This window comes from Manacus candei, unplaced genomic scaffold (assembly GCF_025592945.1).
Source record: "Manacus candei isolate 608988 ecotype Guabito, Panama unplaced genomic scaffold, ASM2559294v1 h1tg000074l, whole genome shotgun sequence".
NCBI lineage: Eukaryota > Metazoa > Chordata > Aves > Passeriformes > Pipridae > Manacus > Manacus candei.
Genome location: NW_026138122.1, coordinates 2,316,252 through 2,343,604, shown reverse-complemented (window position 1 = coordinate 2,343,604; position 27,353 = coordinate 2,316,252). Strand labels below are relative to the sequence as shown.

At 38.7% G+C, this 27,353-nt stretch overlaps 1 protein-coding gene across 5 annotated transcripts in view; it reads right to left on the bottom strand.

Annotated features, from left to right (window-relative positions):
• Positions 1 to 27,353, bottom strand: part of LINGO2 (leucine rich repeat and Ig domain containing 2) — a 479,491-nt gene that overhangs the window by 4,084 nt on the left and 448,054 nt on the right. For 4 of the 5 annotated variants that reach the window (XM_051809028.1, XM_051809029.1, XM_051809030.1 and 1 more), the window contains one exon: positions 867 to 7,347. In XM_051809028.1, the coding sequence (XP_051664988.1) occupies positions 5,491 to 7,311 (1,821 nt within the window). In that variant the 5' untranslated portion in view covers positions 7,312 to 7,347 and the 3' untranslated portion in view covers positions 867 to 5,490. Of the gene's footprint in view, positions 1 to 866; positions 7,348 to 27,353 lie in introns of those variants that run through there. The other variant, XR_007907985.1, reaches the window with a different exon arrangement.

Sequence of the window (27,353 nt, the reverse complement as noted above, 5' to 3'; positions counted from 1 at the left end):
GCCAACACTTTGTCTTTTTATAGGTTAAATGTGGGCTTCTGGCATTCACATATCCTGAAAGTTTTTCAGAAAAAGCCCAATGTCTAAAACTGATATCCAGGTATGGTGTAGCAAAGACTGTTTCTACTTGTCTTTGATGTGACTCTGTCGCAACATGGCCTACATCCCTCAGTTTCTTCTCACCAGTTTCTTCTGTCACAAGGTTTAGATAAGACTTGTCATTAAATATTAATGTTGACTTCTCACTTCATCTCATATGCCTAAATTACAATTTGTGGTGCTGAGGGTGTAGTGTGCAACGTCTCTTAATTTTATTTCTGATGTTATAATTGTTACTGTCATAGATGTTTCAATACCAAGACGAAAGAAATTTGGAAAAAAAAGATAGCTACCATCCATGTAAATAAGGAAAACCTCAAACGGCAGTGAGACAATGAAGTCAAAAGAAAAAAAAGTTTAGTTAAAAAACCACTTAGTGACATCAGCTTGTGTCAACAGTTCTCTAGGGATCTTGGAGTCTCCTGTTTGAGTTCAGCTGTATCTGGAGCTGTCAACCCTGTTGGCTCCTGTAACATGTGTGAATGGTTGGTGAAGGAATGTGGGAATGGAGGGTAAAAGCAACCTCCCAGTCTGAATCTAACTAAAGTTAGATTTCTGTGGACAAAGTCTTTCTGAAAAGAATGTTGCAAAGTTAATAAGAAAGAAGGGGAAAAGAAAAGCGAACCAGCTCAAAATCTAAAAGTAAGGCTGAGGTGGGGTGCTGGCTAGTCTTAACCATCCTAAAATAATTTCAAACTCTTTTGTTAATACATTGCTTCAGTCTTCTCTTTAACTCACTTATTGAAAGTTTAACTGGGCTAAAAAAATGCCCGGGTTAAAAAAACACCTGGGTTAAAAACTGGCTGGATGGCTGGGCACAGAGAGTGGTGGGGAATGGTGCCATATCCAGTTGGTGTCCAGTCACTAGCGGGGTTCCCAAGGCTCAGTATTGGAGCCAGTCCTATTTCACATCTTTGTCAATGACCGGGATGAGGGGATCAAATGCACCCTCAGTAAGTTTCCAAGTAACACTGAGTTGGGTGGCAGTGTGGATCTGCTGGAGCGTAGGGAGGCTCTGCAGAGAGATCTGGACAGGCTGGATTGAGAAGCTGAGGTCAACGATATGAAGTTCAGCAAGGTCAAGTGCCAGGTCCAGCCCTCAGATCATAATAACCCCAGGCAGTGCTACAGGCCTGGGGAAGGGTGGCTGGAAAGCTGCTCAGCAGAAAAAGACCTGAGAGTACTGGTCAACAGTGGCTGAACATGAGCCAGTAGTGTGCCAAGGTGGCCAAGAAGGCCAATGGCATCCTGGCTTGCATCAACAGTAGTGTGTCCAGCAGGACCAAGGAAGGGATTGTCCCTCTGTACTTGGCACTGGTGAGGCCACACCTTGAATCTCGTGTTCAGTTTTGGGCCCCTCACTGCAGGAAAGACATTGAGGTCCTTGAGCATGTCCAGAGAAGGGCAAAGGAACTGCTGGAGGATGTATAGAGTAAGTCCTATGAGGAATTGCTGAAGGAGCTAGGGTTGTTTAGCCTGGAGAAAAGGAGGTTCATGGGGGTTCCTCATCACTCTCTACAACTACCTGAAAGGAGGTTGTAGTAAGATGGGGGTCTGTCTCTTCTCCCTGGCAACTAAGTTACAGGATGAGAGAGTACAGCCTCACACTGTGCCAGGCGAGGTTCAGGTTGGACATCAGGAAGAATTTCTTCACAGAAATATTTGTTAAACATTGAAATACACTGCCTGGGAAGGTGGTGGGTCACCATCCCTGGAGGTGTTCAGTAAATGTCTGGGTGTAGCACTTAGTGTCACGGTCTAATTGACAAGGTCAAAGATTGGACTTGATAATCTTGGAGATCTTTTCCAACCTAAATAATTCCATGATTCAGTGTGATTCTGTAAATACTTGTACATTCATCTATTCTGAAAGAAGAGTACTAGTCTGTGAAAGTGGACTTCAAAACATATTTGTGGGAGGCTCAAGCATTCTCTTAAAGGAATTATGACAAGGATATTTTGGTACCTGCTTTCTCAAGTTCCTTTGCTGGTTTTGACATTTTCTGCTTTTTCCATTTCTGCAGAACTGTTGCTGCTTCTCAGAGTTTTCTTGCACTGACTGCCAGGTAAGTTCAGGCTTGTGCCAGCATGGGGGCCAGCCTGTACAAAAGTCAGAGGTAGCTTAAAATCTTTGTTCCCACTTTTAGTACCAGGTATGCACTATCCACCTGTCTCTGAATATATGATAGGGGAGCCATGTGGGTCAGATGCCTCCTCACAGCCCACTCCTTTTTCTCCCCTGCAGTAAAATAAACTGTGGTGTCCCCTTTATCTCTAGCAGAGAAGTAGAAGTGACTCCTTCAAGAAGCACGTAGGCATTCAGCCATTCTGTTCTTAAAAGAATTGCCAGAAAGGTGCTTATCTAGGTGCGACCTTGGCACTGTATTCCTTATCCACCCAAAAGAGCCACAGTGAGTGTGTGTCCCACAGATACATAAAAAAGGAGACTGTGTGGAGCAAGATAAAAAGTGTGTCTCTGAGTCTTGCTGTCCTCACTTCTGTTAAGAGATGCCATATGCCTTGTCAAGTCCATGCTGAAATAAGTAGGCTGCAAAAAGAAGAACATCACTAGAGGCAGGAAGCAAACACTGATTCTGAAAAACTGAATACTGACTGAACTCAAGGCAATACACAGAACGTTGACAGATCTGCAAGGTGGTGCTCAGCAACAGCAAGTGGTGATTTTCATCACCAGCACACATTTCACATAGGTAACTAAGCATATTTCTGCTCACAAATCCTTGCAGTGCACTAACAATGCAATCACTTAAGAATCATTCTAAGGGAATAAGGGAATACAGCAATTCATAATTAATCCTAAAAGTACATTTTTTCTGTTTTTTTTTTTTTTTTTTTAGAATTTTTTTCATTGTGTCATTTAATATGAAGAAATCAGCTGCAAATGTCTAGAACTTAGGAGACTTTTTGCTTCTAACATTGATTTTAACATTTAACATGAAATGACTGCAGGGGCAATGGATTACTAGTTGAAAAAATGACAATTACAAGGGAAAGGCACATGCAAATGTCTTCAATGGACAGTTCAGAAACATTTTTTTTATCCCCATTTGTTTCTTTAACTGCCCACATTAAGGTACAGTAGAGTTTTGGACGTCAGTGCAGTGGTTATTTCATCAACAAAAATAATTTCCCTGGTGTTAGAATTTAGTCAGGGGTTATTCCATTATATTAATGTTCTACAAACTGTCATAGAACAAAGAGTATTCTGATCAAGCATCTCTATAAATCTTCACTTATCTAGTTCAGAGCATAAAAAAAAAAGGAAGCAAGAAAACACAGCTCTAAACTTAAAATCAACTTAAGTGAACAAAATTCTAACTATCCTTGCAACCTCCTCAGTTTGGCAACATAAAATGGAACAACTATGCAACTAAATACCAACCACTAAGAAAAGAGATTCTCAAAATTGTCTAGCCTTGGGTCCGGCAGCTTTGTTATGGGTATATCTGGGGAGCACAGCTGGATTGTACAACTTTTGGCACATTTGCCTTGATAGGAGTGGGAGATCGTTATCCTGCTTTGAAAATCTCTGCCAAAGAATGTGGATACTAATTTTAGAGGCACCTGCATTCCATTATAGGTCAGCCTGACTTTGGTTTCAAAGTGCTGAAATCTAATATTAAGATTGGACATGGGCTCTTAAATCACACTAATCTGAATGTTCTGTCTTATAATATTTTCATATTCTTTTTGATTAAATATATATATATAGTCATTGTTATCCTTACTCCAGGTTATGCCAATCATTGAAAAATTGTATTTGTTATCAGCCATGTAGGACAAACTTATGGCTCCTAATTGCTGGAAAAAGGAGAAGTTATGAACAACTTCGTATCTTGCAATTGCTGAGAATTTCAAAATAGGAATAGTGATATTAATGATTAAGAATAAAGTTTTAGTTCTCAATCTTTTGAGAATTTGTTTAGAGACATAAAACAAACAAAAGATTACTTGTACTGAACTAATATTCCACTTCTGACTTCTCTCCATTAAAAATGATTTCTAAAATCTGGAATAACTCACCCCTCTTGCTCTAAGATACTGCCCCTGAAAGAAACATAACCACATCGTTATTAAAATGGCATCAAGAATAGCTAAGTAATCTGTTCTTGGAAATTAGCTTTGTGTCTATGTGTTATCTACAAATATACAAGATGAGAATGACAGTGGCTAGAGGTTCATTATATCTGGCAGTATGTTAGCCTTTTTGAGGCTATCATGTTTTAATCATTATTTTAGTATTATAATCCCCATATTATGCATGAACAACTGTAGTTTACTTGGCATTGGAGAAGAGTTCATTCCTAGTAGCAGAGTGTTTGTATGTTTTGATACATTTGTATAAATAGTAAGATGACCATATTTCCCAAGGAGTCTGCAGAATGTATTATGCTCTTTATTTTGCCCAGTACACATTAACATTTTAACAGTAACTTTGAAATTAAAATCAGGGCTAACAAAACCGATTCTCTCTCTTCAAGGTAGAACTCAACTCCTCTATGCCAGCATTGACTAGTGGGTTGCCTTCCCTGGGTGAGAGCCAGGGCTATGTTACAGTAAACTGGTCCAGTGTGATATCACAGATATAAAAAATATTCCATTCTGTATCAAAACTAGGCACGTGCCTTATATTTATACGAAGAGAAGATCGACAGAGTTGATTGTTTTTACTCTCAATTATTCAGCTCTGGCCTTCTACATGAGGAGAAAAATACCTTATGTAATTTCTAATTAGTAACTACAAGAATCTAATTTAAGTTTGATGGTAGTTAAAAGAAGGGTGACATCACACTTGGGTCAGTATTGGTGGATATCTAAAAGCACAACCTCTCATTTGTATTGCTTTAAAATGTACACAGTATAGATGTAGATTAAAAAGAAAAAAAACTACTAATTTTTTTGTGGTGTTGAACCAACTAGAAGGGAGGATGCAAAGTTTTACCAAATGAGATATATAGATACAAATGTCACTGTAGAGTATGTTTTAGACAAATGTGTCTTTTTCTTTAAGTATGTAAATCCTACACTGTAGGTTTTTGTTTGTTTTTTTTCTTTTTTCTTTTGTAGCAGTAGAAAATGTTGAACAATTGTCCATGAGCATGAGCCAGTGGTTCATTGCTGATATCCCCAGAATGCCAATATTTGCAATGCAAACAGTTAGTACAATTTCCCAGTTCTATGAAAGGCCCTGACACATCTGCCTCAAGGTCTGGAGGCTCTGTTGTATAACCACAAATAGTCTTTCCATTTTCCTACAACCTTTTGATACACTGACAGCTGCATTAAGCTGCTTTTGCCCAGCGATTCCACATGCCAGGCTGTTTTAATAGATTTTAATGCCACAGAAAAAGCACTGCTAGCAGAATACCATCAAATCATTTTCATATTGAACCGTCGTGGTCCAGAAACCTCCCCTTCAACCACAGCACCATTGTTTTTGCGAGGGACATATTCAAGGTCAATGCTGGTTTTGTGTTTGCCTTTCCCTCGGCTCCAAACAAAAAGAAGAAGGAAACAAAATAAAACCACTCCAAGGAATGTGAAACAGCCCATAGCTGTGGACACCAATATTGTCTTAAGGTCCAGAGAGTAGCTGTTCGCATTAGTTCCATTGGAACTTGTGTCGTTGGAGTCTGTCATATACATAGGGGTCCTGTTGGCATAAAGGAAACGATCTGAAGTAAACCCCTTTACCATAAGGGAGGCCGAATAGGTGTCATTCCCAGCTGCGTTACTTGCAATACAGACGTAGATCCCAGTGTCCTGGTCTTGAGCAAATCGGATCTCCAGAGTGCCATCTCCCAGCACCGTGGCTCTACCATTTGATTTAGTTGTGATCAGCCTCCGACGTGGGGTAACCCAGGAGATGGTAGGCTGTGGGTCCCCGTCAGCATTGCACATCAACTGCACTGTCTGGCCTTCCTCCACCACCAGGTACTGCAACTTCTTGTCTTGTATCTTGGGTTTCTTGCAGGTGAAGTAAAAGGAAAGAGCTGTGCTGTGAAAGTCTCTGAATGACCTCTCTCTTACACTGTCTGGGCCAGCACACATCGGTGGCTCACCCCCGAACTGCAAGGTGGGCTGCCGCTGCAAAATCCAAAGGAGACGGCAGTCACAGGCCAGAGGGTTGTTGTTAATACAGAGGACCTCAAGGCTTTTGGAGGAATGGAATACATTCTCTTCTAGGGTTTCTAGCAGGTTTTGGGACACGTTAAGCACACGTAAGAATCGGAGCCCTTGGAAAGCGTGTGGTTCAATGGTGCGCAGCTGGGCCCCCACCATGTGGAGCTCCTGCAGGCGCACTAAATCTGACAGCATGCCTGTTTCGATGGTGCTGATGGGGTTGTAAGAGAGGTTGAGATGTGTCAGGTAAACCAGGTGTTTAAAAGCAGAGTAAGGTACAGCAGACAGGTTGGTGTTGGTGATGGAGAGAGAAGTAAGATTGAGACCGTACAAGCTGTTGGCAGGCAGCATGTCCAGGAGGGGCCAGGCCTCTATCTGCAGGTCTTTCAGGCGAAACAGTCTTTTAAAGGCATACGCCGGCAAAGCGTTAATGTTGAGCTGTTTCAAATGCAGACTGATGAGGTTGTGGAGGTGAGAAAGAGCTTCTGTTGGTACGGCTGTGAGGTTGCATCTCTCCAGGGTGAGCTGCTCCAAGCTAAGCAGCCCACTGAAGGCCCTGTGTGATATATACACCAAATCATTGTCCCCAACCTCCAAGGATTTAAGGTTATGCAGATCTTGGAACATGTAGTCCAGCAAAATGACAATCTTGTTTTCACTTATATCAAGCTTTGTTAAGTTTGATAACCCAGTGAACACCCCAAGGGGGACCAGCTTCAGACGGTTTCCTTTCAGCCGGAGGGAGCGCAAGTTGAAGAGATTGTTAAAGGCTCCAGGCTCCACATTGGAGACAATATTGTCACTGAGGTCAATCTCCTCCAGCAAAGGGTACGATGTGAATTCCTCAGGGTTTACACTCTTCAGTCGGTTCTTGCTGAGGTCCAAGATTTTGGTCTCAATGGGAATGCCCTCTGGGATGGACATCAGACGCCTTCGGTGACAGCTGACAGACTTGTTCTGTGCCGAGCACTCACAGCGGGCCGGGCAGCCCATGGTGGGGCCTGTGAAGATTAGCAGCACAGCCAGACCCAGGAACGGCTGCCAGCATGATAGAGCTGTGTGACGCATGACTCCACTGATCTGGGCTAACCCTCCGTCACGGGCCTGTGGGGATGAGGATGGGAAAGGGGAGAAGTTAAGTCTGCAGAAAAAGGAGAACTCAGCCAATTTTACAGTACCATTTCAAAGCAAACACACGTGTTTTCATTTGAAACGAAACAGTAAAACCTACTGTGAATGGCAAGACCAACAAAAAAAAGCAGATTTTCCTTCAAAATCAATGGGCTAACCAAAGAGGCTGTTTATCCAGCATTTTTCTCCAGATGTCAGAGGAGACAAAACAGCTTTTCCTACTGCAAACAGTAAAGAAAGTTAGATTTCAGTCTTTTCTCACTCTCAGTGGCTTTCCTCAAGACAGTGCTATAATTAACCCAGAGATAAACACCACACACTCCGCAAAAAGGGCTAATAGGATTTGTGATAAGTTTACAACATTAGACCTCTGTGAGGTGATATGAAACTAAGCTTTTGCCTTTCTTATTCCCATTAATGTTTTAAGGCAAATATTAATGATGTATTATCAAGAAAAAGAGCTCCTTAATAACGAAAAGATTCCTTTAACATTTATTGCATATATTAAAGCTATAAATAGATGGAGCTTGTTCACACATATGCGTACACAGTGGCTCAGATGAGGAAGGAAGAACTGGTGCATCTCTGTTTAGAATTTGTAATAAGGACAAATTGATTCTTTGCTTTTACTGCACAGAGATATTTCATGTGATTTTTAGAACCCAAGACCTAAGAAGGTTTTACAGAATACCTCTATGTACTTCCAAGATATGTAAACTAGTTTTTAGGAGGACAAAAACCAAGATAAGATGATATGCCTGTGTTTAAGCAGTGCAATGTCCAAAGAGGAACCACAGATTCAATGGGAATCAGAATTAGTAAGCGATTTATTAATTCCCACCTTCAGGTTAAAAATGAGGATAAAAGAAGACAAGATAACATCTATTAAATTAAATCCCCTTATCAAAAGGCTGTACTTTTCAGGTTTAGTCACCAAAGGCCAGAGAATTTTTCACCAGTAGCTACTAAATGAAGACACGCAATAACTCATTTCAAAAGAAGAAGGAAAGAATATAGGTGTTCATCAAAGGAAGATGTGTCTCAGACACTTTCAGACTGAAGCAAACTGCAAGCAAGGACAATGGAAGTGCCTTAACTCCTATGGTACAACCAACTTGATGAGTAACAGTATTGGGATTTTGGCTTTATGATATTAATAAGCCTTATGATGTGCCTCAGCCTTTTCTGGATTGGTTAACTTGGGTTCATTTTAGCTGAAAATATGTTTACATAACTTCTACCTGTAATTACCTCTCAGGACTGAACAGATGAATATTGCCCATCTGGTCCTACCCATAATGACAAAATTACCTGATGACCAAGCATCCACCCCCTTATCTGTGTGTTTGTGCTTAGAGAATCATCTGGGTACTACTTAAGAAGTTTTCAACTTCTATTTGAGTAATTTGTCTATGTGCTGTCACATAGACAATGTAAAAGAAATCCTCCTGTACACAGAGGACAAATACACTTAAATAAATTATGGTATAAGCAAATTTATGAGGAAATCAGACAGTTATTTTAGCAAATAAGTTGTTTGAAAAACATAAAAATAATACTGAGCAAATCGTAAACTGAGGAAGAAGAAAGTCCCAGCAGTAACTATGCTGCAGTAAAACCTCACTCCCCCTGCACACAAGTTGGAATGTGGTAATCATCCTGCCCGACAGAGGAGAGTTGACCTCTCAGACTGGATGATCAGAAGAGTGGAGATTCAAGATTCGAGAAAAAGAGCAAATATTTGGATCTATTGATCTTATTGTAACATTAACAATTCTCAATAGAAACTAGGTGGTTTGGATTGTAAGCATTAGCATTATTGTAATCGTACTGAGAAATCAACAGCTGTTGTGTTTAGACTGTTAAAAACTGTTTTGATTGTTTGAGTGAGCAAGAATTTATTTGGAGCCACATAAAAATTGTGTTCTTTGACTGACCATAAATGAATGGTGCACATATTACTCCTCTCATAACTCTGGGGAAGAATTTCACTCTTGACTGATGTGGTTTATTATTTCCATTCTGACACATCTATGCAGAGACTAACAATAAGAGGCAAATTGTATGCTGATTTTGACATGTACACTGGAGACCTGGATGAAGATTACTCTGTATGATATTACTTATAAAAGCACATTTTGACTTTGTTCTAGAAGGACAACCTGCTGAGATTTAGTTTCCCCCTGAAGCTGTAGTCTTGCAAGTAACTATTGCTAGTTATGTCCAGCTGTGATAAAGGTTTTGAGAGGTAAAATTCACTTCATTAGGCACTAAGTTAAAACTGGAAATCTATAGGGGTCTGTGAATTAGGTGTTTGCTACGCATTCAGTCTAGAGAGGTTTTTAGGTGTTCTGATTATTGCTTTCAGAACTCAGTCTGTAAGATTAGTGCTTTCATACTGATACTTCTAGCACACAGGGATTTCATTTCCTTCCTTAGCTGTCTAATGTATGAAGCACAAGGTAAACAGGTTCAGTGGAAGGTAAGCGTGCCTAGAGTGGTCATTTTAGATAGCAAAAATACAAAACAATTTTGCAACTATCCAATCAACCTAGTAACTAAAACTTCTGAGGAGTGTAAAGTGTAAAACGGACAGTATAAAATGTGATAAAAGGATTTTTTTTTTATCTCTGTCTGGAAGAAAGAAAAGTAATGTTAATAAGGCACTTCAGACATTAACAGTAGTCTTCTGAGAAAGGTATGCACAGATATGGAGATGGATATATATTAATCTACAATGGTGTGTGCATATGTGTGTACACATTTGCAGGCAAGAAAGATTCAGGACTGAGATATAAGCTGGAGTGAATTACATTTCAATAAGGAGAACCAATAATTTATATTAAATAGCAAGTCATAAAAGTAAAGTTTACTTGGATTAGGGTTAGGAGTTAAGTACGGGTTAAAAGAAAACATAAATTAAAATTATTATTACAATTTACATTGACACAGATGATACTATCACGCTTCCTGCTAAAGAAATGTGTGACTACATCCTTAGCTTTGAACTGCTTTGTGGGAAAATTACCCTCTTCATTAAAAAAATAAAAAAAGTAACCTTATCTCACTGTACATCCATTAATCAAAAATGCTACTCCTTAAAAATCAGAGTGAAATTGTGTCATTAAAAGGTAGATTTGTTGCAGTAAAAATTATTTCACACATTTCTTTAAACTTGTGTGATGTTAATTAATTGGCTACTTCACTGGCGCTGTGCTGAATTATGTGTCACTGTTCAACATGATACTTTCCATTCTTTCTTAAACAACCAGCACAAAGTACTTTATCCTTTGCCAGTATAAAAATTCCCCCTAAACATCTGCAGGATTACCTCATTGTCCTTCCTTGCATCCCTCTCTTCATTGTGATACATGCAAGAAATTAAAGTGCATGCATACAAATATGTACATATATATGTACTTGTACATAGATAACCTAAAAGTATAATCTTAGTACTTTGTGATTGTACCACGTATTGCACTAGAGACTGCTTCTCTAAAATTATAGCTTATTAGGCCCAAAATTCAAAAAACATAATAAATAATTATGAACTGACAGTTTCTCTATGCTTGAATGTGAATGAGAACCTGTAAAATTGTTTTTACAACCTTTATGAAGTATTTATAATGCTTTAATAAACTCTAGGAAATTACATATATAAAGGAATTCCTCATTAAAAAATAAAAATGAACTAATTACTTTCTTTTTTTTCTTTCTCTGACTCTGTTTCTCAAGTCCAAAGTGTCAAGAGTCAAGTTACTGTTGGTTGATACTTTTTCAAAAGAGGATCCTAGTCAAAGTTCAGCTATGCAATTATGAAAGCTCATTAAAGTTATTAGTTAATAGTTCTGTGTGATCTCACCCAAAACAACCATCTCCACTGCTTTGAAATGCAAATTAGTTTGTACAAAGTTCTGCAGCTTTGAATCTTCCTATAAATTCTTTACAAGAATGAACAGTGCCCTGTAGTTTTTAAACTGAAAAACTATAACTAAAAATAAAATAAAAAAAAAAATCAAAAGCAACTTGATGCTTCCTTAGAATGCCATGCAATTCTGAATATCATAGCTAGGAATGTGTCAAACCATGCAAATATGTTATATATTGTTTCACTTCTCCCTCTCAGACTAATTTTGAAATCTTTATAGCTGAAACTAGAGTGCACTTGACCATGCTCCTTTCCATGTCCAATATGATTCTTCATTACTTATAAGGGACATGGCTTTAGCCAGGAAAGGAGTGATCTGTTTCAGTTGTCAGCTGAATTTGTATCAAGTGATACTCTAACTTTGCAGGTTTGATCTCTCCTTTCCTGCCACTTTTCCTGTCTTTTAGAAAGCAAAAAAAATCCAGTGGATCATATCAGAGATGACAATTTTGTGTGACGCTGAGATCACTTAATAATTTACCTTCTATGACTCCCTTTAGAAAACTACGCTGTATTAAACACGTGTTCTAGGATTAAATGTTGCACGACAAGACAGACTTGTACTGATTATTCACCTAAATGCTACCAGCTAATCCTGAGAACCAGGTGAAGTCCCTGTTTTAAAGGTATGTACTGCACTGACCCTGGCTGGACACCAGGTGCCCACCAAAGCTTCTATCACCACCCTCCTCAACTGGGCAGGGTAGGGAAAATACAATGAAAGGCTCACGGGTCGAGATAAGGAAAGGGAGCGATTACTCACTGGTCACCATAACAGGCAAGACAGAGTTAACTGAGGGGCATTAGTTTAGTTTATTACCAATCAAATCAGAGCAAGATAATGAGAAAAAAAACCCCAAATCTTAAAACACCTTCTCCCCTCCCTTTTTCCTGGACTTCTCTCCCTTCACTTTACACCAGTGCAAGGTTTTGGGAAGTGGGAGCTGTCGTCAGTTCATCACATTGTCTCTACCACTTCTTTCCCCACAGGGGGAAGAAGGGGAAGACTCCTCGCGCTCTTCCCCTGCTCTAGTGTGGGGTCCTTCCCACAGGAGATAGTCACGATAAATTTCCCCAACGTGAGTACTTCCCGCGGGCTGCATTTCTTAATGAACTGCTCCAACGTGATTCCCCTTTGTGATGCTGTAGTGGGGGGAAAACAGTTTTTCCCCCTGCAGTTATAAAATGGTAAAACCCCCGGGGGTGGTGATCCTGGAAGTTTTGAAGTTTTAACCAATGAGTGCTTCTGCGAAATATAAACATACCACAAGCAAACGGAAGAGAAGTTTAGTTGTAGTTTGGTGGCAGAAGTGGTAGCCATGTTCTGAGGCCACGAGGAAAGGTGCTCGGAGCCCCTTGGGGCCTCTGGGGCAGTGGCAGGCGCAGCATCCAGAAACTGTGGCTAAGAGCCAAAAGATAAGAAAGCAACAGCATGCAGAGAAGGAAAGACTCAGAGTTGCTCGAGCCGAAATAGAAAGCCGGCAGAAGAGAGAGAGAGAGAGGAAGTTGGGGTAAGAACTGAATAAAAACCCCAAACTCCTTTTGTGACCTTTCCTGAGTGGAAAGGATGGACTCCTATCGAATGGAAGTCCTAAAACTGCAGCAGCACTGCAGAGAAGACCTGGGAAGCTCAAAGTGTCCTGGAAAGCTGGACTGGGATAGAGAAGGAATGCAGAGAGGGGGACCTTGGCTCCCCCCTCGCCGTTGCTGCCAAGCCTGGTAGCCCAGGCAGAGCACAGGAGCTCTGCAAAGGGGGTTAAATCCCCTGAAGATAAGGACTGTCAGAGAGACCCTGGAGCTTCATGATATGATGTAGTGACGTGACCCTTGTCCTGGTGAACACAACCGACGGAAGAAGACCCTCTCTTGAAACAAGTGGCTGAGGGGGCTTGGATTCCCCCCTCGTGTGTGCTGGCAGAGATCCAGCCACAGGTTGATGCTGCATGAGAAGAAGATAAGCTGCTGCCCTAGAGAGAAACTGCTGCTCTGAGACTGGAAAAGATCTTTCCTTCTTCCCTCCTGGACTTTTATTTGGTGGGGAGAAGAGATCTGGTCCATTGTAAATACTGATTTGTCATGGTGGAAATAGTTGAGATCGTGTGTGTAATGTATTATAATATTTATGTATACAGTCATTGTAATATATTCCCTTTCCCCCATTCTAAGTCTCATGTGGTTGTCTGGAAAACACATCTTATAACAAGCTGAGATGTGGGAGGGGGCTTTGACTAGGGAATTAAATTTTTGGGGCTCTCAAACCATGACAGTCCTTCGAGAAGGATATTTTTATGGGTCTGTGCTTAGGCATAGTAAATTTTTCTCCCTATGTATAAGATAGTTTTTTTCTCCTCTGCATGTTGAATTTTAACATTGCTATGTTTTAAAGCAGGGAGCTGATACTGAGGAGTCTTTGCATTGCTGTCATCATCTGTCACACTTCAGCAAGCAATAAGCCAAAACCATTGTTCAAATCTTTGCAACAAAACACATTTTCTCTTGTGCTGAGTAGACAGATGGTGAATATGAGCAATTAAAACTACTGAAAATTTTTACCTGTGTGGTGCAAACTTTTGCCCAGCTCAGTGTGGTCTAGTTTTATCTCTCAAGTACCTATTGCAGGTACTTTGGAAGACCATCTGACCTTTGATGCTGGACCAAACCAGGTAAGGGCAGGTAGGGTGAGGAACCCTTGCTTCTGGACTGCACAGATGTGGAAACATTGGGAAGTTTTGCTCAGGAGGGAAGATGTGAAGGGAAGATGACAGAGACAAACTGAGATGGTTTCAGGGATAGCCAAATGACACATGAAAATATTAGACATTTAGTAATGTTGTTAGAGTGAGACACAATGTCGAAAGGGGGATTAACGAAATCCTGACTGTGGCATTTTCTGACTAGATTGTGCAATTTGGATATTCCTACCATGTGTTCTTTCAATGTAAGAGGCAATTTGTAGTGAAGGTTTTGCCTCACCAGGTCTCGTGCCTACAAATCATCTAAGCTTACTGCACTGTTCCCAAGATCTATCACAGACCAAGTCAAGCCTACTTGCACAGTCTCAAAAGGATGATTTTTCTATAAATCAGAGCATCTCACAAATGATTCAAATGAACTAAGGTGTTCCACGTCCCCTGTCTCTTTGATCAAGCCTTTTTTTCTTATGCAGAGATTTTGTTCTCCCTCCCTTTATTGACCTCCTAAATATCTCAGTTTATTTAAATAAACTGCTAAACATTAAGTAGCTGTCTATCTGCATTCCAGTGATTAATAGATTGTAAGAAACTTTGAATAATAGCAGCAGCAACAACAACCACTATTCTGATAATTCATTGAATTGGGTAAAAAGTTTTGATTCAATTATTCTGCAGTCCTAGAATCATCCTCTGCTACCAAGTCATCAATAAAAACTTCATGGGCTAACATCAACTCAGAAACTACACTCAAGTTGCATTTGTTTTCAGAGGAAAAGACCGAGACTCAGACCAGTATCCCTTTATAAAAGACATAATGCAGAAATAGGAAACAAAAGCAGAAATAAAAACTAAAGGAACATTTTTTAACTGCTTATCCAGTAATATTATTGTAGGACTGCTTAAAATATTTGTGCCAAGTGTAATGAAGCTAGACAAGTGGGTATAGTTTTTATCCTAAATACCTAGATTATTGTTTGAATCAAAGTGAAGGAAGCACGTGTGTCATACAATAGAAGCTAAGAAAATCACAATGACAAATTTGTGTGATTATACAAATTATCTATACAAGGCTTAGAAATCCAGATTGTCCAAAATAAGCAAAGAAATGAAAGCACCAGTACACCTTCTGTTTCTAACCCAAAGTTTTTGAGATGAATGTACCAATTTCTTACATTTGTCACAGAGAAAGTGAACCTCAGGAAGAAATTTGAAGAAAAAGATAATAAATCTTAAGGATTATCTTACAGGAGACATTTCATGCATAAATAGCAGGAAAAGAAAGTGGAAATGTTTGCAAGAATTATAGACAAAATGACATTTCCAGTGACCTTGCTAGCAAGTTGAAGGAGAAGAGTTTTATGGAAAGCTTGTATGAACAGTTGTGTGACAGGCGGTAAAAGAAGTTTGAAGGTAAAATAAAATTCAGAATTTTTTTGTGTAGGTTAATGATATAAATCAACCATTCAGGGAAGGTAACGCTACTATCAGACCCAAATAATTAACCACCTCATAAATATTGCAAATATTTGCATAGAAACATTTTTTGAGAAAGAATTCTTAGTTGAATAGATTAATGAACTATTGTGAATAACAGATCTCAGATCTTTTCTGCCATCTATTCCTTCTGAATGCAGAAGCAGATTTTTGAAAGGTAGAGCTATACAAAATTTCTTTTTCAAACTTCACTCAGCTCTTGTAAAAAGTATTCCTCTTTTACTGGTGAAAAATGATGTCACTAAGAGGTGGCAAAGACTAGAATAGCACAACTACTGTGACAATAGATGTGTTGATTTACCTAAATTTGATAACACAATAATGGAGAAAGACACAGATTTCTGTCTCTGAAAACAGTGCAGCTCCTAGGTCATTTGTGCTGCATTTTGTTGAGGCTGCTTAATATTGGAATACCACCCACTTGTTGCAGCTAAACTCCATACCCAGACCTGGTTTAAAGTATCTATGAATGGTAGTCCACTCAGTGATGTGTGACTTCAAGGACAATGCATATTAAAAAAGTCCATATTTTTATTATGCTGTTTTAATCCTAACTGTTACACAGCAAATTCCCACTAAGCCCTGTTTCACTGATGGTTCTTGAAAGATTTTAATGTTCCAGATACTGAGAATAAGGTATCACAGGGGAAAAAAGGTGAAGTTATTGTGGTACAGGAGGGAAAACCACATGAGAACAAAGAACGAGCCAAAGCTGTTGCTCCTGGGAATGCAGCAGACTAAAAATCCAAAGGATTTTAAAAAAGACTAAAAAATCTCTTACAAGTCAGGATTCATTACTTCAAGACTGACCTTGTGTTCCACAGTGTGTCTAGGCAGGTGAACCTTAAAATGCTCTGCTACCATGAACAGGACACTGACAAGAGAATGTGAAAGTGTTAAATACCGTATTTGCCTTTCATATATGTTGTAATTAATGAAGTCTGAACAAATTAACTGAAAACTAAATCAGTAGGAAGGCTAACTGCATTGATTAAAGAGAGGAAGGGAGGCTGTTGTCAACAGCAAGTCTACTTTAAAAGTTCATCTTTCTTCATCTTGGAAGAAACAGTCTTTCTTCTAAAACTGTCTGGGCATAGCAGTAAAGATGACACACCTATGGCCTGGACATTATTTCTTATGTTGGAAAAACAGAGATGGAATTCCCTCTGAAGTTTTAATTCTGACATCCAGCTACTCCTCATCTTCAGTGAGTGAAGATCTTGGTGATGGAAAGTTACTGGAAAAAAAAGGAAGCTGCTTTAAATCTGGACTGGTGGTAGACTTTTGAGGGCTAGTGCATTCAAGCATACCTGAATCCCACTTCAATAATCCATTTAGGACACCGCAAGCAATCTGTATTGAATCTAGGTCATCATAAGTCACATTCTTGATATAGGGATGTTTCCTTCAAATAGAAGCTCTGTGTACATACTGAACAGGACAAAAGTGAAACCCAAAGTGGGTATGTGTCTGGTAAAGCTAAACTTAATATCGACTACAATCCTGTGATTGCTGTTACCAAGGAAGGTTTCAAACAGTTTAGATCCACTGACTTGGATCCCTGTAGTTTTTTCATGGCAGCATTACAGAGCCTGATGAAAAATCATGGTATGCAGACACTAAAGTGTATGTACAGAGAATGTGCCCAGGAAAGATAAGAGATAATTTAATTAGTGCTACAAGTGATGTTGTTGCTTCATAACATAATTCAAAGGCTATTTAACCAAAAGGCTCTGAATAGTTAAGACTGTACTATTAGGAAACATTTTTAGCTAAGTATCTCTGACAAAAAACCCCAAATACATTTTACAAGGGTAATAATAATTTTTCTCAGCTGAAGGTAGATAGATTTAAGCTTATAACTCCAACTATTTGAAAATAGCTAGAAATTAAATTAAATCAGAAATCTGAAGAAATTGAAACTAATATATTTTCTTTTGTGCTAAGATAAGAATCTCAAAAGTGTGTGGGTATAGCATGTGTGGTAGTGGGGAGACTAGACACTCAGCGAAGGTGCAACAAATAATTTCATTACCATTATCTGGCACAAGCAAATTAAAATTAAACCCATCTGGGTTTTTTTGAAGTTTTCTCACACCTTGACAAGCATGTGTGCAACACTTCTACTTGTATCTTTCACCAAAACCCTATCAGACAAAACAAGGAGTATAATCTCTGAGACTCTCTTCATACCATCACACACGAGGCCTTCAGAGTACAACCTGGCAGCAAGCTGCTGACCTATCTGCTGCTTCTCTTTTTAGATTGCAGGAGTGGCGAGAGTCTGGAGAGATGGTACAGGAGCTACAACATTATATTTGGAACATTAAAAATAAGCAAAAAGAAATAAGCACAATTTTAGTCCTTGTCAGAAGGTCCTCTGTTGATACAATGCCTTCAAATTCAGAGTGGCTTCTCTAGCAGAAAATTGTGGCCAGCACTTGAGAGTAGCACAAAGGAAAGAAGGATGTATTTCAACTCACTGGTCACCACTATTTATGAGTGAAGAAATTGCATGATAGACCTTACTGTAGTCACTGAATGGCTCAGATAAGGAATGTACCTTAGGGGCAGCTGCACAAAACTACTGCATTTTGAATTAAAATAGAGCTGATCATAAGGTATACATTTGAGAGAAAAAGAAAATAGTGAACTACCCTGGAGATTTTGTGTTTGCTAAAGGCATTCTTAAAATATATTTAGACTCAAAAGCAGCCTAAAGAAGGGTCAGGGTAGGGCATTTGGATATAAGACCTGCCATGTTGACAGGTGGACAAGACACAAGCCATTAATCTCTGCTTTATTCATAACCATATTTCATGAATGTTACTCCAGATATCTGTCAGCATGAGCTGAACTAAGTCACTATTTTGGGAGAAAGATGAAGAGAAAGAGAGAGAATATGAAAGACACCAGATAGATGAAATTTGGTAGTCTGTTTTTCTTTTTTCCAGCCTGATCAGTCATAATTAAGGCCTTGATTTGAGCCTGGCCCACTGCAGAGCTCTTGATGTGACAGCAGTGCTGTAGGTAACTTCCACATGATGCAATCTGAAATGTGCTAACTCTTGTATGCTTTACAAACTACTCATTCTACTTGAAACCTATTATTCTGAGAATTTACTGTCATTCATTTGCTTAAAATCTGTACCCACATTTGCTAGGGTATCATTACCAAGTTTCTAAACCCTGGCCATGGAGACTGTTACCTCAATACTTTTGTGACTTGGTATTTTATATATTTATTTAGAAATAAGGGGCATTTCATGAAAATCTACACTTAATTCAGTTACTGTCTGATGCAATGAAGGCACTTTTTGTACTAGATGGAGTCTCTGCTATGTGAATTAGTATATATTTGGTAAATATTTCCTTTAGTTATTAGTAAAAGACAACTGATACTTAAACAATAACCCAAATACATTTATTTTTCTGCTTAATCACAGATAAAGGGACTAGAAAGTGCAGCTTTCCATATTGGGTTTACTTAGCTGCCCTCCTGTACTAGCACTAATTACAAAGGTAATTGTGTATATTTAAGATAGGCCAGAAATATTTTTCATTATTTCTAACTTTTCCATGGGAAGACAATCTGTGTCTACTTAACCATGCTGCTTCCTAGAGAAACTGACATATCACACTTGTGGTGGGTGGTATTGTGTCCTACAGTTGTCCTGATCTGTGTGTAATTTCCAGAGACTCCAGTAAGGAGACACTTGAGTCCTGGCAGCAATGAGCTGGTGCAAAGCTACAAGCACTGTGTACAACTGTTGTGTTGTCCAGTTTCTTTTGCACCCATCACAAACTCATCTACTGACTTACTGTATCTTGGAAGACCTGCAACTGTTCTTCACAGTATTGTTTTGCTTTCCTCTACAATTTGAGTGGTAAACGTAAAGTATACTCATATCACATTTGCAGTAGCTTTCTTCCTGGTTTAAACTCGCAGATGTCAGCTCAAAGATGTAGATTTATCTTATAGTTTCTACCTGGCTCTATAGACGTATAGAGCAACTCTACCAAAAAAAAAAATGTTTTTCTCCTGAAATAATTTTAAGTTTTCTTGAAAACTGTTTTCCAATAAATTCTATTTTCCCTTAAGACATTTTCTACATAGCTATATTTTATTAAAACCATAATATTCTACCAAGAAAGAGTGTCAAATAATAATTTTCAACCAGTTCTATGTTCATACATACTACGATTCACAAAAATGCATATATGCTTAGATGTCTTTAAAGGAGAACACTGCTTATATCATCTGTAATAATACTCTACAAGATTAACACACTTGTTCTTGTCCTGAATAAAATTAATGCTAGAACAGTCTTCTGTTGCCAGAGCACTTTTAGATGGCCTAATTAAAAAAACAAAATAAAAATGAGTGCTTCAGTCTAAATACACCTCTCCATAATGAAGTCTCCGTTTTATTTCTAATTAAAAACTCATTAATATCAAAGACAATTGTAAGAAACCCAGATGAGACCATACCATTTGGGATCTTAAGACTGAAGCTACTATCAACTGAAGTTCACTTATTCCAAAACTGCTGTAGGTGGTGTGTGAAATAAATTTTTATACTATGGTAAGCATTGATATACCTCTTAATGAAAGCTGTATGTAATTTTTCATCCTTTCAGTTAGTTACTAGCTCTGAAAAGTAACTTAGGCCAAAGAGGAGCTGGAAAAAACCAAAAGAGGGCAAAATTGGTTCATTCTCAAAAGTACTGCATATTTTTGGCCTTACTGGTCATGGGAGTAGCAAGGGGTATGCAAACAAGGAGGATTCATGAACGGGAAGGATATTATCAGAGCTGTGCATGAGAGACCTTATAGCATCTCCTCCAGTGGAAGATATCTTGCACATTTGTGTAATTTTTGACCAGTCACTACTATAAATGCAAAATCTCTGTAATGACTTTGAGGGAAAAAAAAGATCATTTCATCATGATTTTGCTTTGATTACTTTGAATTGCTGAGCCCGGATTTACAGCACTGTCAAATCAAATTTCCATGGACTACCTCAGTAAATGTCTATTTACTAAACCATCCTCTCTTAGGATGTAAGGATGTATCTCTAGTATCTTGTGTTACTTGAAAAAGTGCCTGGCCAAAGAGCTGCAGTTTCGAAAAGTCAAAATGTTTCAAAAGATGTTTCAGCAGCATAAATCATCCACCTCCTTGGTGTAAACATGCATCGTTTTGCATCTTCTCTTGCTTGGAGAGTGTTCAGAGCACATGAGTTTGGGCTGAAATGCATGAAGGTGTGTATGACTTCAGTGCTGCAAAACGGGAATCTGTGGCTTGTGATCACAACCCCTGAGACACCTGTGGCCCTGGGCACCTGAACCCTGGGTGTGCTTCTCTCGCAACTGTGCATGTGGGGAACACTTCCTGCTGTGCTCATGTCTGCGTGGGCATGTTGTTGGATGGCATTCCCACTCCTCAATACACTTGCTAAAATGACACTGCAGGTTTTGAAGACAGTTGAGGGGTCTCACAGACTAATTTCACTTCCAGCTAAATCTTTTACTAGGTAAGAGGATGAAAAAGATCTTGTTCTACTGAAGTCAGCTTGCCAGTAGTATTGCTGTGAGCAGAAATGCTCCAAAAAAAACCCCAATTAATTTCCTCAAGCAAGGAATTTTGCCAGTGTCAGTGTACTTGTGTACTTATTATCAGACTCATACTAAATAATAGTAAGATTTTACTCATTGTCAGGCTTTCCCTAAGCTTTTAAGCTTTCCAGCAGTTTTGATGGATCTGGTATAGTCTCCTGTAGTTGGATGGGACTTCCTCAGGCAATTTAGAAAGGTACAGAAACCTCTTTTTTTTAAGATTACCAGCAGTGGGTATCTCAGATCAGAACACTGGATTTTCCTTCCTTCTTTATTACATAAACTGAGTTCAAATAAAAAGTCCTTTCATTTCCACGCAGGGTCCTGTACTCTAAAAGGCAGTAATATCTCATAATAAATAAAGCACATTAAGTATTTAATACGACAGGATGACTCATATACATGAAGTCAGTCAGGTTAAGAATAACTGCTCAGTAGATTATGTTTCTTTTTCATTTCTGTCTCTCTAATCTTCCTAGAAGTGTCTAGTGCTTTTATTCTTCCCTCCATCACAGAAAATCTTTATCTTTTAATAAGGTCATTTAAACACAAACCTTTCTCCTAGAAAAAAAAAAAAAGAAATGGTTGTGATGTTCCATTATCAATTGGTCACTGTCATACAAAGCATACATTTAGGAGGTAGAAGCAGAAAAAAAATAGCACACTTCTCTAAGTGCATAGATGCAATGATAATTCAATTCTGATAAACTTTTAACCTCTGTTTTTTTAGCTAGGCTCCTGTATCCCAGTCAGAGAAACCAAGCCCTCTTTTACAGACATAAGTTTAAAATGTTGTGTTTGAGGACGTGTGAACTCTAAAATATAGAAGCAAAGACACATCAAAGTTTTAAAATATAAAAAGGAAAAACGACGATATTATTTTTATAAAATTTTAAGATTACTTTATGCTAAATTCGTGATTCGCAAGGAGGGTCTGACTACTGAAGTCTGAGTGTCTGCTGTTGCTTAAGCAGCGGCAGTCTGGGACAAGTTAGTAACTGGTAATGGTGTATTTGGTAGAGAGTAAATAGCAGAGAATTACTGTGCTGTCTGTATGTGTATAAAATAAAAGCTTGTTCTGTAGAAAACTGATAGATGAGAATGACACAGGCTAAGTCTTAGTGCTGTGACTCAGAACTTTCCTGCCCAAGCTTCATTTTCAGTGTTTGGGAGCTCTGACAATCACTTGGGTAAGGAACACTGCACACTTCAATTATCTTCCAATGTCTGACAGAGAAGAACACAGAGTCAATAATGGGCATTTTATCTATTTTTTTGAGTCAGTGATTCAGAGTGCCTTATTCTGCATTCTGCTTGCAGGTCGTCATGAACTGAGTGTTTCCAAAAAGACTTAAGAAAAATATTGTACAAAACCAAGAACGGGTAGGCAGCTAGCCACTCTGTGGGATGTTTAATTAAAATAAAATTACATAAAAATAAGTACAATGCTCTTATTGGGAGAGGATAAATTAACTCCAAGGTACACAGACTGTACAACATTACACAGGAAAAAAAACCTCATCAACTGCATATGAGCTATGAAGCCTTTGACTAATGTAGCTGAGCAAGTAGTTTTCTGCTGTGCTCTGGTTCTGGATATCTGAGAAATTCATATGTGAATTAGGACATATTCTTTAATAACTTCTGGATAAAAGTCATGAAGTGGGATTTTGAGTGATACAGAAGACCTTTACCAGTCAGTTTTACTTGAATTTGGAGAACTAAAGACCCACATTCATTTCATTGACAAGTGTATTTATACTATATATTTCAGGCAAAAGAGTTCTTGGCTACTAATGCAGGAACAGATTTGCATAGAATCACGATATCACAGAATGGGTAAGATTGGAAGGGATCACAGTTGGCCCAACCTTCCTGCTCAAGGAAGGTTGTCCTAGAACACACAGTACAGGATTGCATCCACATGATTCTTGGATATCTCCAGTGAGGGAGACTCCAGAACCTCTCTGGGCAACCTGTCCCAGTGCATGGTCACCTGCACAGTAAGGAAGTTCTTCCTCATGTTCAGGTGGAACTTGCACTGCATCATTTTCTGCCCATTGTCTCTTGTCCTATTGCTTGGTACCACTGAGCAGAGCCTGGCTCCATCCTCCTGACACTCTCCCTTCAGACATTTGTACACATGGATGATGTTCCCTCTCATTGGTCTATTCTCCAGGCTGAACAGGCCCAGCTCCCTCAGCCTTTGCTCATAAGAGAGATGATCCAGTCTCTTCATCATCTTTATTCCCCTCCACTGGACCCACTCCAGTAGTTTCATGTCTCTCTTGTACTAAGGAGCCCAGACCTGGACACAGCACTCCAGGTGCAGCCTCACTAGGGCTGAGTAGATTATTTTCAGTCAGTACTTGTCAGCAGGGTCCCAGGCTAAGATTCTTCACTGTGAAGATAAGTGTCAAATTTTATGGATAGTTTAGCTGCTAGAAGTGAGAGAGAATTCATAAGAGCTAAGCATTTAAGTCAGCATTTGAAAGGACCACAATATCCTTGAAAAATCCTTGATAGGGGAGGGTGTTTGGTACTGCCACTGCTGCTGTCCAGGTTTTTCACTGGTTCCCAGACTAAGGATTTGGACCTTTAACATCCCATTGATATTTTCCAGGCAGATCCTGGGACTGGCATGGGACTTGGCATGGGACCAGCTACAGTATGTGTCTGGTCTTTTGAATGTCTCTTAGTTTTGTGAAGAAAGGGAAGCATAAAGTTAAATGGCTGACACTGCTAAATACCAGGTACCATGTTTGTGTAGATTGATTTTTTTCCCCTTTTGGGCTTCATGTGGTGAATAGCTCTTACTGAGTCTTAATTAAAACCTAAGTAATTTGGAAGGAAGCTGACCCATTTTCCTATGAATTATTTTAGTGTGTATGCATTTATAACTTTGAAGTAGCTCACAGATAATTTGGAAACTAAAATAAGTCATGTTCAGTTTACAGTTAAGGAAGGGCAGATTAATTATATAGAATTAGAGACCATCATGCTTAAGTGAATTTGAAATCCAGTCTTCCACCCAAATGCAACAAAGACTTGGAAAAATCTACACATGCAGGTGCATTATCAACTGAAGTTCAGTTTTGTAGCTGAAAAGGTGACATTTTGACAGTGAGCTTTTGCAACAGACTACTCGTAGGTTCTCACTATGCATCACCTCTAAAATGCAACACACAAATTTATGAAGCCTACAAGATTCTGGGATTTTTTTTTATTTCAAAGATGTCCTATCTAAAATCTGTCAGAGTGGGAAGGTCATTTTGGTCCTTAATGAAACAAGAATTTTTAGATTACTACTGTGACATCTGAGGTAGATCCTCAGATGTAGGACCACGTAAAAATGAGCAACAGTATGGTTGTATATTTTATGGAGTTTTGATTCAAATTCTTGTGGATTTTCATTTAATTATCACTAATGAAAAAAATGTTCTGTATCTATCTACAAAGCTGTGGGCATAGTTGGTTCTTCTGTACCAGCATCTCCATTTTCTTTTTAACATATACACATTTTAAACAAGTGTCACTTGACTGCCACTTTTGTTCACAATCAGGAAACGTAATGATGGCATGAATTGAGACAGTTGTCAATATCTGCCTTGCTGTTTTAGTGAAAGGGAATTACTCTGGTAAATTTTCATTGTTACTGTTGATTGGTATATATTTATTGTCAGCAAAAAAGGGTGGTTCTTTCTTTTATAACAATGCACTGTCTAACTTTGCTTGAACTGATTTGTATTGACACTTGACGCACATTGATATGTTTTCATTTAAGAAATATTCAGTATACTAATTTGTCTTATTTTTTGATGGTATTTGTACATCCAAATACTGATGTACAAATACTGTAATCGCTGACTGTAAAAATCTCCTGAAAAAAAATTTATAAGATGAAGTTCACATCAAAAAGATGTTTGGAGAGTGCAACTTGGAGTTTGATCAACATTTTACTGAATCCTGCACTATCAGCTGCACAGAAAAATATTTTAGGTAGTTGCAAAAAGTGCTGCTACCTGCTTAGCATACAAAATAAGTGTACCATTGGGACTCAGTGACCAAGACTTGTCACTGGAAGGGAAAAGAAACTTTCCCTTCCAACTTGTTCACAGATACAAAGAGAAGAAAATAAGGTGCAAATGCTGATTGTTTCCTTCTGCCTCTTCTGAGACTGAAAGAGTATGTTCTAATTGATCATTCCTCCTTCTTTAACATCCTGCCATATAGAGGAAACAAAAGACAATGAATCACTGATTTCACACAGGGTAGGATGAAGGGAAAAAATGAACAGTGGGGAGAGGAATGGCATTCTGAATGCAGACCAGTAATCTTTCCAAACAGTTCCAAACAGCAATTTGGCAAAAGGCTGTGATTGGAAAGGCTGTGCATCCTTACAAAAACACAGGGGAGGTGGATGCAGAGTAGGTTAAGCATGCTAGTCTCTGATCCACTTTCCAATGCCTGGCTAGCAAGCATGTCCTCTGCATCCCTTCACACAATCTGGTGGTGCTGGTGGGAGGACCTTCTGGTTGGGAACTTCTGCTGTATGGAGCAGCTTTCCCAAATCTGTCTGCTTCACTGAGTTACCATTTCAAGCAAGAGCTCTACCTCCCTTTTAGTGACTCTCCCTGTATTATTAACTTTTTAAACAGTGTAAATGTTTTATTTAGTTATGGAAATAAATCACAACATCACCCGATGAAACAAACCTAGACAGAAAAGTTGCGCTCAGTGACATTTCAGGCATGCTCGAACTCTCTGATGGGGTGGCTTTCAGCACTCACAATACTGTAAAAAGTTCTGATGCTGTCATTTTAAGGGCCAAGCCCAGCTTGGTATGTGTTGTAGGTACACAACAGCACCTGACTCATAAATTCTAGCTCTATCATCTCTCAAAAGGATGACCCAAAATGAGCTGTGAAATTTCCCTAATGTCTTGAGAAAGAAAAGTTGTCTTTATTCTTCCTATTCCTTCCCAGGAAAGCCCTCAAAAAAATTAAAATACTGAAACTAATATAAACATGAAAGGTATTCTTTCTGAATAAATATCAAGCCTTATACAAATCTTGTAACGCAAATAACTGAAGCTTATATAATTGCTCTAGAAAAAAACAAACCCAGCCTCTTGTGAGATATATATTTCAAATTCATAGAGTCTCAAAACTGGGTAAGTGGGTTAACACTGAGGTCGCAATTTCAATAATGCACAGACCTAAGCTGAAAGGGGCAAAAATGAGTAAGCTGTAGTTCAAAAAAGACTTCTACTTCTAAGGATAACCTTATAATTAGGCATTTATTTGAATTTACTTAAGGGGCTTTAGGTATGTCCCTCTTTGCAGGAAAGCAAATCTTTGTAGTTGAGTTCACCACCATCTGGTGCTAGCTGGTTGTTCAGTCAAAGCATTTGCCATGCATTCAGGAACTGTTTTAGATGGGTTTGAGTATGTACTACACTTGCTAGTTTGAGGTATGATGAATAAAATTGACTAATCATCTGTAACAGAGACCCAAGAAGCCAATCTACCACCTTAATTTGATTTTTGTACTTATGTGTGATTCATAGTTTTTCCAGAGGAACTGATAACTTTGCTTGCTTGTCTCAAATTTTGAATTGCGCTTGCACAGTATGAAGTATGAAGTGTGTATGCAGTCAGTTCCTGGAAGTACAAGGACTTTGGAACAGAGACAATTTCAATTAAGATAGCACTGGAGATCAGCATGTCACATTTCCATTTCATGGGCCTTTTCATCACCGTGCAACCCTGTAGGGTAATATCGGTACATACTCTATAAAATTTTCCTTCTATCATATTCTACTTGAATCATACTGTTAATATACCAACAGGATACCACAAATTCCCTACCACAAATTCCAGAAACGATGCAAAAACCCCAAAGTCATATACATTTAAATAACTGCTATATGAAAAATTATCTGGAAATATACACCTTTGTCTGCCTGAAATTATTTGTGCCATTTGAGCAAATACTGAATATATCAGTCTCAGCTCTGATTTAGACCCTATTTCTCAAAACACTGCTATACTACTTGAAATATCTTTATCATTAACTTAGCAAGACATTGATGAATAAGTGTTTCCATTCAGCCTGGTTCTCATGAGACTTCAAAATCTCTTTACATCACTGGTGAAACCAGAAAGTTTTAAGGTAAATGGAAAAAAGTATGAGAATGAAGCAAACAAGTAAATGAGTCCTTCAACCTAAGAAGAATAAAGAAGT